The sequence below is a fragment of the Dermacentor albipictus genome, chromosome 3, assembly GCF_038994185.2.
Source record: "Dermacentor albipictus isolate Rhodes 1998 colony chromosome 3, USDA_Dalb.pri_finalv2, whole genome shotgun sequence".
Lineage (NCBI taxonomy): Eukaryota > Metazoa > Arthropoda > Arachnida > Ixodida > Ixodidae > Dermacentor > Dermacentor albipictus.
The window spans coordinates 166,302,795-166,317,267 of record NC_091823.1 but is presented as its reverse complement, the minus strand read 5'-3'; the positions used below and the strand labels follow the sequence as shown (position 1 = coordinate 166,317,267).

The window sequence follows — 14,473 nt, the reverse complement described above, 5'->3', positions numbered from 1 at the left end:
TGGTGCACAACAACGCCTCAAGCAAACAGCTCTCCCTGTGTGTTTTGTGTGCTACGCATACAAGCAGCACTGGTGCACGCAAGGTAACATTTAGCATCAAGTCGCCACTCTCGAGTTGGACAAAATGTTAATGAAATTAAACATTCGTCGTCAACATCACCGTTAATTATCATCAATCAAAGCAAACAGCATGAGGCTTTGCTTACATCGATTACAGTTGAATCCCGCCACAACGAATACCGCCACAACGAAATTTCCGCGACAACGAATAATTTTTTATTCCCCGCGAGTATCCTATAAGAATTAATGGCCTAAATTTCTCTGCACAACGAACCATTTTTGCAGAGCGTTTCCGCTTCAACGAAATTTTCGCGTTCAAAATCGAAACCGAAACTAGTTTTATTGGTGAGAAGTCCAAGTCAAATCCAAAGCCACATTAAGCATGAAATCACGTGATTGCAGTTCCGCCATTTTGGCTTTGTGTCGTGGTCGCGTTGTTCACTCGCTGCCTTTCTCTTCGACAACGACGAGTTTTCATCCGCAGGACACGATGGCAACGCAAGTGAAAAAACGCAAAACTCTTTCCCTTGAGCAAAAAGCTCAAATAATCGCCCAAGCAGAAAGCGGAAGGAAGAAAGCGGCAATTGCTGAAGACTTCGGAATTCCTGCAAGTTCGCTGTCAACGATTCTAGGCAATAAGGACAGCGTGAGAATGGCACTTGCTTCAGGCACATCCTCGAAGCACAAAAAGGTGACGCGGCCCCTCCATGAAGAGTTGGACAAAGCAGTGCATGCGTGGTTTGTGGAAGCACGAGCCAGCAACGTCCCCCTGTCCGGAAGCATCGTCCAGCAGAAAGCCTTGAACTATGCATGCCTACTTGGCATTGATGATTTTAAAGCCAGCATTGGCTGGCTAAACCGTTTCAAGGCCCGCCATAACATCGTTGGAAAAGTGTTGTGCGGCGAGTCAATGTCAGCAGACGTGGACGGAGCAGCTGCTTGGAAGGCGAGTAACATGGCCGGAATTTTAAGCAACTTCGCGCCTGCAGACATTTACAACGCCGACGAGACCGGGCTATTCTACGAGATGTTGCCGGCTAGGACGCTCGACTTCAAGGGGCAGCGCTGTCACGGCGGCAAACACAGCAAAAAACGCATCACAGTGCTGCTTTGCACAAACATGGATGGCTCGGACAAGCGTCCGCCGTTAGTCATAGGCAAAAGTGCCAAGCCGCGCTGTTTCAAGGGAACTCGTAGCCTACCTGTGCAGTACAAGGCGAACAACAAGTCATGGATGACCCGCGCTATTTTCACCGAGTGGATGATGGCATTCGACCGCGACATGAAGCGGCAGGGCCGTAAAGTTTGCTTGCTTTTGGACAATTGTTCAGCGCATCACTCCGACGAAGTCAAGCTCACTAACACGGAGCTGAGGTTTTTCCCTCCCAATTGCACGTCTGTCTTACAGCCTCTCGATCAGGGCGTGATTCTTAGCCTGAAGCGCGCTTACCGCGGGAGGTTAATTCAGCGGCTGCTTTTTAACACTGAAACCGGCCGAGACACGAAGGTGGACTTGTACGTGGCACTGCAGATTATGTCTGCTGCCTGGAGCACACTGGGGCGCTCAGTAATTGTGAACTGTTTCAGGCACGCCGGATTTGCCGAAGGTCGACCCGTACACTCTGCTGGCCTAACACCAGGCGTTACAGACGACGACGAAGAGGCGTCACCGGCTCCGGGGATCGCGGCCGCCTGGAAAACGCTGGGAGAAATAGGAACCGTGCCGCCTAATCTCGAGCTCGACGAATACATCGGCGCTGACGCTTGTGTTGTTGTTCACGAAGATGTGAGTGATGAGCAGATCATAAAAGCTGCCCGGAATGATAAGGACTCTTCCGATGAAGAAGACGACGACGTACAGGAAGCGCCGGCTGCGGCAACCGCCGTACAGGTGATGGACGCTTTTGATGTCATCAGGAATTTCGTTGCTGTCCGAGACGACGATGTTGCAATGGGTTTGCTGACCGAGTGCGAAAATCGCGTGACGGCGTTGCTCGCCGTGAAGCGTAAGCAAACTAAGCTTACAGATTTTTGGCATTAAACGCCTTTGCTGCTGCTTGGGCAATTCTTTCTGCGTTTCACGTCAAATTTTTGCGATAACGAAGTTCCGCGAGAACGAATTTTTTTTCGTGCACCGTGAATTTCGTTATAGCGGGATTCAACTGTACCACAGTGTGTAGGATCTGCATTATTTTTTAGTCTGCAACCACCTGCCATCCATGTATATGTGTCTCAAGCTGGGAATTCGAGCTTACCATGTAAATCCAAAGCTACGAAAAGAGACCGTTGTGCGGCTACAAACAGCGTACGGAATAAGGGGGCACTATATGGTGTTTCACAAATATGGCAGCCATGAACAACAGTCGTTTCGTACATTTGTTTTCGTTGGTAAGGTGGTTTGTTGGCTTTCTTAGGGTCGTGCGACCGCTGTGAATAGATCTGCGTTTATTCGGTACAAAACCGGAACTTTAGTTGCACCCGTCTTAACACCCGACGACGTAGCTCCGATTAGGCCTAATATGCTAGACAGTGTGCCCAGTGATGTGGCCTGTGATAAAAATTAGCCGCTGGAAAAACCGCTGGCTGATGCGATCGTGGGCTGCAAACCATCACAGAAAGCTTGTTGCTAATATGCTCCTGTGGGGTGCTCACCAGTGATCGGTCGCGAGATCATGCATACAGGTTAGACTGATGGCCATTAAAACAGCATTCGGGACCGCATGCGAGTGAACTACTGCGAGCATGCATGCCATGTTTTTCTGCGTGCTTGCCTGGGGGCAGAGAGCTCCAAACTGTGCAAATCTACATGCGTTTCATTTAAACTGAACACGTGTATCCGGTATGACCAGCGCGTCTTCCGGGGGTTAGTCAGCCGATTTTTCGCACATACTACCATGCTTTCCATATGCACTGCTTTTATACTTCCTTCTGTCTGTATAGCATTCATTTTTTTGATCGCGATGGTCGACGTGGTCGAACCTCGTAACGATAGATTGCCTGCCATGGGAACGCTGAGTGTGTCAAGGCAATGACCACGGCCGTTTATTCACCATGGAATATTCGAAAAACCAAATATTCGAGAGACCATATAGTAGATATTTGATTCACGAATCGAATTATTCGAATGCTCACTATTCGATTCAAAATCAAATATTCCGGTATTTGCACACCCCTATTTAGAACGCATTGATGACATTGGTTTGGACGCCATTGAACATACGACGGGGCGAACGCTGGCTAGTGGCGACCGCCTTTGCTAACCATAGAAACCGCTGCATATACGTGAGAGATTTGGAAATAGATACCACCAAAGAAAAGTGAGCCCAAAGGCACCACAACGCGTTCGAATTAATGTCTACAACCTGCGCGTAACACAACACAGATGGCATGCATGCATGAGAGTGTGCGGCACCGTGTTCATCGAAAGACAAAAAAAAAAGGTAACTTCAAATATTTGCTACCTCTCATATCGCACCGCCTTGCAAGGTGGAACAGTGCATTAGAATGTTAGAAGGTAACACTAGAAGTAATGAAAGCCAAAGGTGATTGTAGCCATTTGGCTGAGCAAGCTAAAGTCTCCAAGTGCATGTGTTACAATTTTTCAAGGGGCCACAAAAATGGCTTAGTGCTTCTCCCTTAATCAAGCATTCCATGTTCTCGTCAAGTTGCCTTGAATGTGCTGGCTTAGGGCTTCTCCCTTAATCAAGCATTCCATGTTTGCACCTTAGAGGTTTTGTTTATAGTTAAATATAGACGTCTTCATTGTTCGGGTTAAGTGTGACAGTGGTTGTACAAAAAAAACTCTGGAAGATATTCTGCAGATAAGCATCATTGGCAGTGAAGAACCTTTATATCAGAGGCTGCAGTAATCACATTTGCTTAACAGATTGCCGTTGAGGTATTCTGCTGTGTTTATACTGTGTTTCAAACATAGCAGGCAACACTGCAGAAGATATGGAAGTACATTGCAGTCATAGAACTTGCAAGTCTTGCTGTGCATTTGGTCTTGAGCTGCGACACTTTGTGTATTACAACTATAACTCGTGGACGTAAGGTTTTGTCACATCCCATATTACTTCATATTTGAATCGGGCTTTCATGTGCAAAGAAGTATGTTTTGGTTCTGAATGTTGCAAGTCTGGACTGATGGAAAGTTGCTTATTTGTGGGGGCCTTGCATATGTTATAGCACGGGTGCTCCTTACAGGAACAATTGGATTAACCGAGGGGCTAAATTTTCTGTGGCAACCAAATGAAGCCTAGGAAACCATAGTGAAAATTAAAAGCATTTTCTGAGTTGAAATGCAAAAGTAATAATGAAAAGGGAAATTAAAGCCAAAGAAAAGGAACTTTCCACCGGTAAAAGAAGTGTGGCAGTTATATCACAGTGAATTCTATTGCATGTTTTGCACAATAAAAACTGACCACCCTGTACTTCAGCATCACAAACCTGCCCTCCGACCATGCTTCGTTTCAGGGAGTACTGCCGCCCCACTGTGTACGTCGCTGCAGCCAGCAGCCTCGCCCAGCCTGCATATCTGCCACAGCAGGCGCCACAGAAGTATGTCCTGGCTGCCAGTGGATTCCTGGCCCCGCCCCTGGCCCCACCCCCTGCCCACCACCACAGTCGGGGCCCCGCACCTGCCACAGCCACACTGGCTGCCGTGCCCTATGCAGCACACCCACTGCCCGCCCACCTGCAGCCTGCGGCAGCCGGTCCCCAGGGCACGGGCGCTGCCGCGGCCCCGCCCACTTTTCCGGCCGCGCCTGCGGCTGCCGTTGCATCGTATGGCTATGGCCTGAACCCACTGAGCCCAGGCAAGCCCCAGTACCAGCACGTATACCAGATGTTTGGCGAGTGAGCAGGGCTGGCTTTCAAAGCCACTCCGGCCAAAGGCTACAGACTATTGTCGTGTTTCGAAGGAAAGTGGCTTGCCACTTGCATGCTGCTGCTGGGTCAGCTCTGGAGGAACAAGTGCGGACATGGATGTGTGGACCAGTCATTGTGGACCGCGTGCAGTAGTTTCCCACTGGCACTTGGTGGACCAGTGTGGAGGGTACGGCACGTCCTTCGGTGTGTGAACCCCCTAGTGACTTCACACTGTGAACCATTTATTCTGCGTGCTGTTTAGTTTTTCATTTTTCTCATGTACAAGCACACACCTGGCAGCAGCACCAGTAGTCTAGCTTCATGGTGTAGAACCCAGGTCCAGGAGAAATGGTTCACCCTGTTTTGCTTTCCAACATGCTGCAAGCCACTTGGCCTCATATGTTTGACCTTCGAGGCTCTTTCCCTTTATTTCTTGCCGAGGGCTTGTCCACCAGAATCCTTAGCGCCTGGCTCAGCCCTCTGGGCCTCTTTGTCATCAGCTCCCACCACGGGTATCACCAATGTGCACAGTGGATATGTGCGCTCTTAGTCAAGCATCAAGTGTAGCACTGCTGCTGTTGCATTTTTTTTTCATGACTTAATTGTTGTCCTGTAGAATTATCTCAGTGGCTGTTCCTACAGCAGTCTGCACTTCACCAGGGATTTCGTTTGCTACACCCGAACATTGTATTTGTTTTGTGTGCCTGCGTTTTTGCTTGTGTTTGGGCAATGCGACTACACTGTGCGCGGAACGACAGACAGTCGCGCTATTTTGTGTGTGTGCGGGCTTACCTCCGGATCGCTGTTTCCAGAGTGGCAGAGTGTATAGGCACGGGGATTGGTGTCACGAGAACACTGCTTTGTGAGATTTGCAGTGTCTGCACGTTATCCGCGGAGAACAGTTCTGTGTTGTCATCTGCGTGTACACAGCTGCCTTCTGCCCCTTCAGCTGTGCCTTGCCAGGGGTGGGCATAGACTTGGAGGTGCAGTTAGCTTTGGTGAGCCAATGCAGGCACGATTCGCACCTCAAATGCCCATAGCTTGAGAAAGTTGCTTCACAAAAGCGGACCTAGCTCTGTTTGGAGCTACCTGCGTAGCAGTGCCGTGCCGACCACAATGTCGGTCATTGCACTCGACGTACATTCTCTTGTGGGCTTTTGTGAATATGTGAGGTGGGCAGATAGAGTTGCTGGCTGTTGCTGTTCGCACCCGTACTTAGTGCACTGTCATGGCCACGAAATTTCGGCAGACGAGGGAGGAAATCCTGGCATGCAGAGATGGCACTCAGTTGCCGAGTCCTTTCAGCCGTAGGCATTTTGTTGCATCGTTGCAGTGTGAGTTTGCACTTTCTTCACAGTGTTTGTTAGTTGTGGCAGTTGAAGAAGCCTTTCCCTCTGCATTTCTCGGTGAAAGCCCCCATTTTCTGTAGTTTCTTTCTCTGCCAAGCAGCAATTCCAACACCTTCCCGCGCCAGCTTTTCTCGTGCGAACTGAACGTCGTGTGCCTTTCTCTCCCAGCCTCATACTTCTGTTGTATGCCGTCGTCTCTCCATCCGTCTCTAGGCAGGGTGGTAAAAAAGAAATGGGCCACCTCGGACCTCTCCTAGCCGCGTTGTGTGCACCGGTAAGAGCACCCAACGTGGTGAAAGAAACAGACGAATTCTATTTCCATGTCTTTACTCTTTAGGACAGCCAGATGTATTTTTGTGAAGTGCCTCTCAACCTTAGAGCTGGATGTAGCAGACATTGTCGTAGTAGTTTCTCAGGGCACGACCCCCCCCCATAGGCCAGTGGCCAGTGCGCAGTGCCCGAGGGCGCAGCTTTTGTGCAGGTGTGTGTTTTGCCTCACTGGTGTGTGCAAACCTTGCTGCTGCAAAGAGCATTGTCCTCTCGACTGGGAGAGGGAAGGGTGGCGACAGGTTTTACAGGGTCCCTTGTCCCGTAGGCCTGCGGGCTGTTACCCTGTCCCCACGTCTAATCGGAACAGCGGTCGGGTGCTGCTTTAGGTTCAACGCGAGTGCGCAAACGTTTTTTGCTTTTTCCCTCCTAATTGTAGACCCACTTATGTTTCGTGTGTTGAGAGACAGCGTGTGTGCCAGAGAAATTGGCAGGAAAATGAAAAAAAATGTGATAATGAAAGCAGCATGTTTTGCGGTAACTGTTGTCATATGCATTTGCTTGTACAAAGCTTAGTGAGGCAGGTCTTTACTCGCAGAGGAATGAGAATTACCACTGCTGCGTAATGATGAGGCCTGGTGAGACATGCTTACTTTGGGTTGTGCTAGGGTGGTTGGAAGCTCCGTGCTTTCCAGCTGTCGGCGCCTGCAACCACCATTTGTTAGTGTCACCATTCCTACTGCTTGTGTTGGCTTTCTTGAGCGATAAATTGCTCGTACAGTGCATGTGAAGCAAGGAACCCAGCTGTGTATTGTGCAGAAATCGTGCATTTAGGCCGTGTGTCATGGAGCATACACTCTTCATTGCCACACACACACAAAAAAAAATAAGTGGGGAGCACACACGAAGTGAGGGTGGGCTGACATCGCACTGTAGTGTAGGTCAGTCGTGTTGGTGAAGGAACTTGCACAAAGTGCTGTTTTCTTTGGCGTTTTTTTTAACGCGGCACCCTTTGTACTTTCTCGGAATGCAGTGGCATGGTGTGATGGTGTTGCTTTTTCCATGCGTGCACAGCAAAGCTTTATAGACGCTGCATTTTGCTGGTTTGCATCCAAAGTGTGTGTTTTTGTTTGCTTCTTCAGAGCCACAAAAAAAAAGCAATGGTTTCTGTTCTTTCCTGACGGTCACATTGGTGTTAGAAAAGTAAAAGCCCACTTTATTGTCCCCAGCACAGCAATGTTGCAGCCACGCTCGAAATGCTCGCAACTTAAAGCGAAACAGAAAAACACTTTTATTTAAGCATATACTTTTTGGTTTGAGCTTTCTCTTTAAAGCTCATGTGTTTCTGCATGCTTCCCTATCTCTTGTACGAGCTGCTTATCACCTTCCTTTTTTCGTTGGGATACTGTGCCTTGTTTCCCCACTTTTAAAGTTCCTGCGTTGCTTGTGTTTTTTATTATCCAGGAGTTGCCTGCAACAAAAAGCTGGGGATGTCTTCCTCACGGTGATAAGAAATGGCACCCCTGCTCCTCCCCCCCGCCCCTCCCCAGCTTTTCTTTTTTTGCCATGTGCTTTTTCGTTCCAGTCTCCAGTGATGTCTGCATTTGTGATGATGTACATACATATGCATTACTGATGGCTTGCACCCCCTCCTCCCCCCATCCTTGGGAACAGCAACAAGCTTGGAGAGGTCAGGGTTGCCTGCACATTATCTATACTGTACATAAAAGAGAATGCCGATAAGTGCATCACATTGGTCTGTTGCATTCTATACACGTTGTACACCACAAGCATAAATATATATATATAAGTATACACGTGTATGTTCCACAGCGAAATGGGCAAAGTATAGAGGTTCACTATAGAAGGGGCAGGCACTAGTTTTGGGTAGGACAGGTGGGGTCTACTAAAAGGCGGGATGGGTTTTACTATTGCCCTTTTCCTTTTATGATTGATTAGGCAGAGGGCTCGTGCCAGGCTAACTGCTGAATTCAGAGGTTGGCTTGAGTGCTAATTGGTTGCTGGTGACTGTCACATTGAGTGATGGCGGCATGAATTTTGATGTCAAAGTTTTTTGTGATGGTGGCAAGTCTCGCTGCTGCATTCGAGCAGAAATGGGCATGTGGTGGTTCTGCTGTTGCACCAACGGAGAAATTGCTACTCGGCAGTTTCGTTGGCCTTGCTCTCCTGCTGTCTGCGTGCATCTATCTGTATTCTTATTCTGTATGCATAAACAGCATATGTTATATACTAGTCTTTAAAGCAAACAAAAAAAAAGGTAATCTTACTATTTGAAAAGTGACTAGCTTTTCACCTTTCATTTTCTTGTTTTCTCGGTGAGGCTTCAGATGTGTTGTCTGCTGCACACTTTACTCATTATTTTGCCAGTTGTTAGCCTTGTTACTGTGCTGTTTGAGTTATTTCTTTTTAATCATTGGTATTGTTATAAATTGCAGGTGGGATGTTGACAGCATTTTTTTTTTTCAGTTTATACGTCTTTTTTTTTTTTTGTTCAGGGGACACTGACTATGTGAAAGAGGCCTAGCTGGGGTGGGATTCTTGGGGGCTTACAATGGGGTAAACTGACTACCAATGTTTGTGTACAAGCTTTTGACGTTTAGCACCTACTATGACTTGCTAAAAAAAATATGAAACCGAGTGGTAGTGTAGTTGTCGGTCTTGGTTTTCATTTACGTTGTTGTTCTATTCCCAACTTGGGCTTGTGTGTGAGTGTATGTCTGTGTGTGTGTGTGCGCGCGAGTTTTTAGCAGTGTTGACTACCGTGTACTCTGTTTTTGCTTCTCCTGTTGTCTTACTGCGACTTGCAGGTGTAAAATGCACATCTTTCCCCCCCTTTTTTTTTTCTTTCTTTTTCGCTTCCTCTGAGTTGTCAGTGTTTATAAAAGTACATAATAGAATTAGAATTCACGAGTATGTTTTGGTTCTGCTCTTGTGTGTATTATGTGGGTATGGCCAGATGCCTGTTCACTATTAAAGAATCGAAGAACTGGTTGATTGCTGCGTGTTCTTGTGGCACCCTCCACTAGCATAACAAATCGGAATAAATGCAAGAAACTAGAAAGCTTGCTGGTTGAATCTGACATTGTCGAAATTGGAAAATGCAAAAAAAAACAAAAAAATAGAGAAGCCAATAATGTGAGGTGGGAAGGCAGCGACTCATTTAACAGTCAAAAGAAAGCAGTAGCATAATAAATGCAGATGTTGAATTCTATTGGCACCGACCCAAGTCAAAGGGGATGCCAATAAATAAAGATCAATCGCCACATGTCTCAGCCAGTTAACTCGCTAGCCAGTCAACTGGCTGGGTCAATTCCTGGCGAACGATTACGTAGTGTGGCTGGAGTGGCAAAGAAGCTTGGGCTGTTGGCTGACTTGCTTTTGCTCAGATTTCACTGCACAGTCGCATTTTATGGTCCCGATTGTTTATGTAACAGTTGACACTAGTGGCCTGGTTTGGGATGGATAAAGATAGGTCGTGTTCTTGTGCACCCCTCGCCATATGCGGTGTCCAAATAATAATGGCACCACCGATTGTTGCTTCAGTACAGCAGACATAAACGGCAAGGCGTGGTATTCAATACTGCTTACCTTTTTTCACAATGCCAACAACCCTGTGCACACAAGGCAACATTGGATTCTTGTCATTTTAAAGGTGGAATTCATTAACAGTGTGGGTAGACTTGTGTGTGGGCGCAGGACACTTCGTAGCCGTGCATGCTTTGATGCGCGTCTACATTTTCTGTGCTGTTCCGACAGTATACATGTAGCGCTTTTACCACATAATGTGGCCCTGCAAACGCAGCTTTGTTCGCTGCAACGGGATAAGTGGAACATCTGTTTGTGACCTGCTACAAAGCGAAAGCGACGACAGCAGCCTTGACTGCAGGAGCTACAACTTTTTACAGTGAAGCTGTTATGCTCTCGTTGGTAGGCATTTTTCGAGTTGATGTTCGTGGGCAAAATGTGGGCTGATGCTGGAGGTAGTGCAATACCAGGCGGGACTCACGGTGGAGGTGAAGCAGGCTTCAAGCACTCAGCGAATTGAAGCGAAAAGGGCATACATTCTTTGGAATCGCGCATACAGAATATTCGTATCAATAAAGAACAAGCACAAAACAAGCATCCGAGCAGCATGATTGAAAAGGTGCTCCAAACACTGTATTTACTTGCATAATGATCGCACTTGCGTAATGATTGCACCCCGAACTTGCCACAGCAATATGTCTGTGCCAAGTCTAGCTAATGATGATCATGCTTGCCATCTGTCGAATGCTACACGAAAGACTCGAGACATACCAGATGGTCTCCACGCACCAAACATTCTTAAGCAGATGCCCTATGTTATTCCTTTCATCACTTTACACACTTGTGTGAAAAAAAAAGCTACAACCAAACTTGCCTTGGCTTTATTATTTGTAGGCTTTATCATGGTTGTGGTGAAGGACAAAAAAGGTGCCTTTCAATTCTCCTCCTTTGCATTCGTGGGCACACAACAAATCGTGAGCGGCAGCGATAGTAGCCACAATCACACTGATACGTTAGAAGTGTACCCTATTCATATGCTGACGCTTGTAACACAGGTAAGATATTCGCCCACCCTTAGCGGAAGTGTGCCATATTAGAACAGCAGTGAAGACAAATGCCGCAGTTTTCGCAGCATACCCGCCATGTATTTCTATGTCACTGGCAGCTAAGCATGCCCATCTCTGTTTCTGTCCCCTCAAAGTGGACATGGCTATGTTATTGCCACAGACTTGTCGATATTAACAATATTATTCATTACTCGTACGGAAGAAACTGTTTCAGTGCGCGTAATGTACTCGCGAAAAGAAGAAAAAGTCTCGTTCTGCTTGCTCCGCCGGCCACCATTTTTGTTTTGGTGTCCCGCACTGTTACAGCGGCAGCCGCCTGTTTGTTGACCTGTTGTCATCCCGCAGCAAATGCAGGATGAATTTTTTTTTTTTTTAACCATCAAGGCACGCAACCCGGAAACGGCTGAAGCGGCAATCGCTCTCGCCACCACCACATGCAGAGTTGCAGCGGTTATATTCACCGACCTTCTACAGGCGGCCTGTAAAAACTTGTTGAGGGGCCGCATCTTGACCGATGCACTCAAGATACTAAAAAGACGAAGCACTCCGCTCCCGTACACCTGCTTAACATGGGTACCCGGACATGAGGGACTGGAGGGGGACGAAGCGGCCCACGCCGCTACTCGCGAGCATGTCATCTGGGCTCCCCTCTCCCCACGCACTCTCCGACCCGCGACAGAAGAAGCGGAGGCCGTACCCACCAACTATTCGGCCATATTGTAACATGGGCATCTTGCGCTGGAGTTCGAGGTATGCAACGTTCTTAGACATACTTCAGTTTCGCAGCTTCCTATGCGAACCCACTAGCCGACGTGGCCGCAACGGGTGTCACTACCGGCGCTGCAGTCGCGTCTTTCGTCATGCAACGTGTCGTTTACATCAACTGGCCTGTAGGCGCTTATCCGTCGGTAAATGTAGTTTAGATACGCAGTCTGAGTTTTGCGACAAACCTGCCGCGCGTAAGTAACGGGGACTTCACGGTGTCTGTGCACTATCGATGCTGCAGTGACGTATCTCTCACGCAGCGCGCATCGTCTACTCCTGCGATGTGATATCTCTGCAGCGGGTAGTTTTCCCCAACTGGCCTGTGCCGTTCGCTCTTTGACAACTGTGTTTTGGCTGCCCACACAATATTTTATGCCAAGGACCCTTGAATGAAATGTCTAGCTAGTCTTTAGGCTGCAACTACACCGCAAATGAGCGGTCGTGCACTGCGATTCCGCTTTTCAACCAACTTTTTCACTATAAAAGCGCCACGGTGCTCCCTTCAGCGGGGGCTTTATTTTTTGCTGCTTATTCTTAAGATGTGTCGTAATTAAAGACGGCGAGCGCCTGTGCAGACGTATCGCCCAGCAGTCGCTTGAGACAACGCTGTGGTGAATTGATCCACCCACGTCATTGCTTCTTCGCCTAATAAACTTAATTGACACATTTATTTTTTATAGTTGTGCGCGGATATTATGGGAAGTGCAAGTGCGTTGGAAGTGATCTGTGAGCAGTGACAAAGACGAAGTTAAATGCTATGAACATATTTAGGTCAAAGCTTAATTCATTTTCTTTTTGACGAACAAAACAAACACAGTGACACTTTTTATTTACTTTGTGCACAAAAAAGTAATTTTGAGCAACTTTTGCTCAAAGCAATTTTGCCCTCTTTCTGGCTGCTTGCACCTGCTCTGTCAGCGATGCCCCACTGTTCATTTTTTTTTGGAAAAGAAGTGCATGCGCATGACAAGATAGAATTTGATGACATTAGCAGTCACCTCCTCAATGATTATCACATCCTAGTGCCGGCACAGATGCTTTGTCCAGCCCGTCCAGGATGCTCCAAAATAAGTCGCCAAAAACTGCGTTACTGTCGAGTGTGTGACGAATTATTTCTTCTATGTGTTTGATGACGGTGAACATTCTGAAAGACGGTTCACGTAAGCACCACGGCTTGAATGACCTCAGCTCTGTCAAAAGGCTATGCGAGGGTCGTGGGTCACACGCACTTGGTGGCACAGAAGCACTTTCCAGTGATTCAACACACCGTTTGCAAGACACGGATTTGGTAACTTTCTTCACTGTATATACAGCCAGGTAGTAGACAACCATTTCTTGTGTTCCTACTTTCTGGTACCTGTGGTGGCCCAAGTCATCCATGTGGCCTACTGAAAGACTCATACCACAGAGCTTCTTGTATAGCTTTGCTTCAACTGCACCTTTCAGCTTAGCAGCAGCCTTCGCCTTTTGCCCCAGGCTGTCGTGAAGAGACACCAGAACACCATCGGGAGCTCCAGAGCAATTTCCTCTCACTGCATTTTTCACAGGTGTGAACAAAGACAACAATCTATAAATCTGGCTGAATTGAACTACGGATGGGTGGTCATCGTCGCCATGAAATGAACGGACAACACCGAAAATTTTCTGAAATGTAGAAAGCATTCTGTGAGTGATTTTGCCTACGCACTTTTTAATTTAATGGCGTGCAGTACTAAAAGTAATCACGATAAAACAAACTTTGCATTTGCACTTTGTGCAAGCATTCAAAATTCAACAGCTCTCCACATTTTCAACAAGCATTTGTGCATTACCTCTAGGGGATCTTGGTTGAGCTTCACTGTCGGTAAGTAGGGGACACCAGCTTCGTGGAGCTCATCAATTATGTCGAGTGACATCAGCGTAACACGCAAAGCTTCGGTTGTCTGTCGCGAAGCAAACATAAGCGTGTTTCGGTGGTGGCAGTTGTGTTCCGTGATGTTGAACAGGTCAAGAAACTCCTTGATTATCTGCGCAAATAAATGAACTTATAGTTTGAACTAAACTGTAGGGCTTCCATTAAAACGTTATTACACAGAGTTGGACGCATGTACACTGGCATAAAGCGAACCTCAATCTTCGGTGAGCCCTTTCGTATTCCTTCTGCAGGATGTTTTGTGTTGAGTGCATCGAAGACGTCATTCATTGTCATTGTAAACGCTTCTGTTCCCTCCGAGTCTTGGAGGCCTTCAACGCTTTCTGCCCTGTATAACTGCAATCCAATAGCAGTACTACGGCTGAACAGCTGTGGAAGGCAAACAAAATGTAACAGTTGTAGTTGAAAAAACTTACAAAGCAACAAAGAGCCACCTTCTATATTTTGAAATATTACGATCTTTAATAGCTCACCTGTGCAGCGAGTCGCACATTCATTCTCTGCAAGTTTGTGGGGTTTACGAGCGCTGCTGAGAGCTTGGGGACGACTTTGAGATGATGCTTTCTTTTGCACTCATGGAGAAGTTGATTGTGGGCAAAGCTTATGCGGTAATCTCCAGCCTGAAAAACAGTTATCGA

At 47.3% G+C, this 14,473-nt stretch overlaps 3 protein-coding genes across 8 annotated transcripts in view; 2 read left to right on the top strand and 1 right to left on the bottom strand.

Annotated features, from left to right (window-relative positions):
• The window catches only part of Hipk (Homeodomain interacting protein kinase), a 102,315-nt gene extending 92,755 nt beyond the window's left edge, over positions 1–9,560 (top strand). For all 6 annotated transcript variants that reach the window (XM_070536253.1, XM_070536254.1, XM_070536257.1 and 3 more), the window contains one exon: positions 4,537–9,560. In XM_070536253.1, coding sequence (XP_070392354.1) covers positions 4,537–4,921 — 385 coding nt within the window. In that variant the 3' untranslated portion in view covers positions 4,922–9,560. The remainder of the gene's footprint in view (positions 1–4,536) is intronic.
• LOC139057649 (tigger transposable element-derived protein 6-like) lies at positions 217–2,221 on the top strand. Its single transcript, XM_070536258.1, has one exon. The coding sequence runs from the start codon at positions 443–445 to the stop codon at positions 2,099–2,101; it is 1,659 nt and encodes a 552-aa protein (XP_070392359.1). The 5' UTR covers positions 217–442; the 3' UTR covers positions 2,102–2,221.
• Positions 9,561–12,737: 3,177 nt separating the features above from the next.
• LOC139057024 (uncharacterized) lies at positions 12,738–14,117 on the bottom strand. Its single transcript, XM_070534827.1, has 3 exons — positions 14,031–14,117; positions 13,735–13,929; positions 12,738–13,567 (listed from the first exon to the last, which is right to left on the bottom strand). Exons 1-3 carry the CDS (start codon positions 14,109–14,111, stop codon positions 12,926–12,928), a joined length of 918 nt encoding a protein of 305 aa, XP_070390928.1. The 5' UTR covers positions 14,112–14,117; the 3' UTR covers positions 12,738–12,925.
• Between the last annotated feature and the right edge of the window lie 356 nt (positions 14,118–14,473).

Excerpts from the sequence above, each read along its gene's own strand:
- LOC139057649 (XM_070536258.1), top strand. The coding sequence starts at position 443 with ATGAAATCACGTGATTGCAGTTCCGCCATTTTGGCTTTGTGTCGTGGT.
- LOC139057024 (XM_070534827.1), bottom strand. The coding sequence starts at position 14,111 with ATGACAATGAATGACGTCTTCGATGCACTCAACACAAAACATCCTGCA. Across the intron at positions 13,930-14,030 it reads AGGGCTCACCGAAGATTGAG|ATAATCAAGGAGTTTCTTGA; the intron begins GTTCGCTTTATG and ends TTATTTGCGCAG. Across the intron at positions 13,568-13,734 it reads TCAACCAAGATCCCCTAGAG|AAAATTTTCGGTGTTGTCCG; the intron begins GTAATGCACAAA and ends TCTACATTTCAG.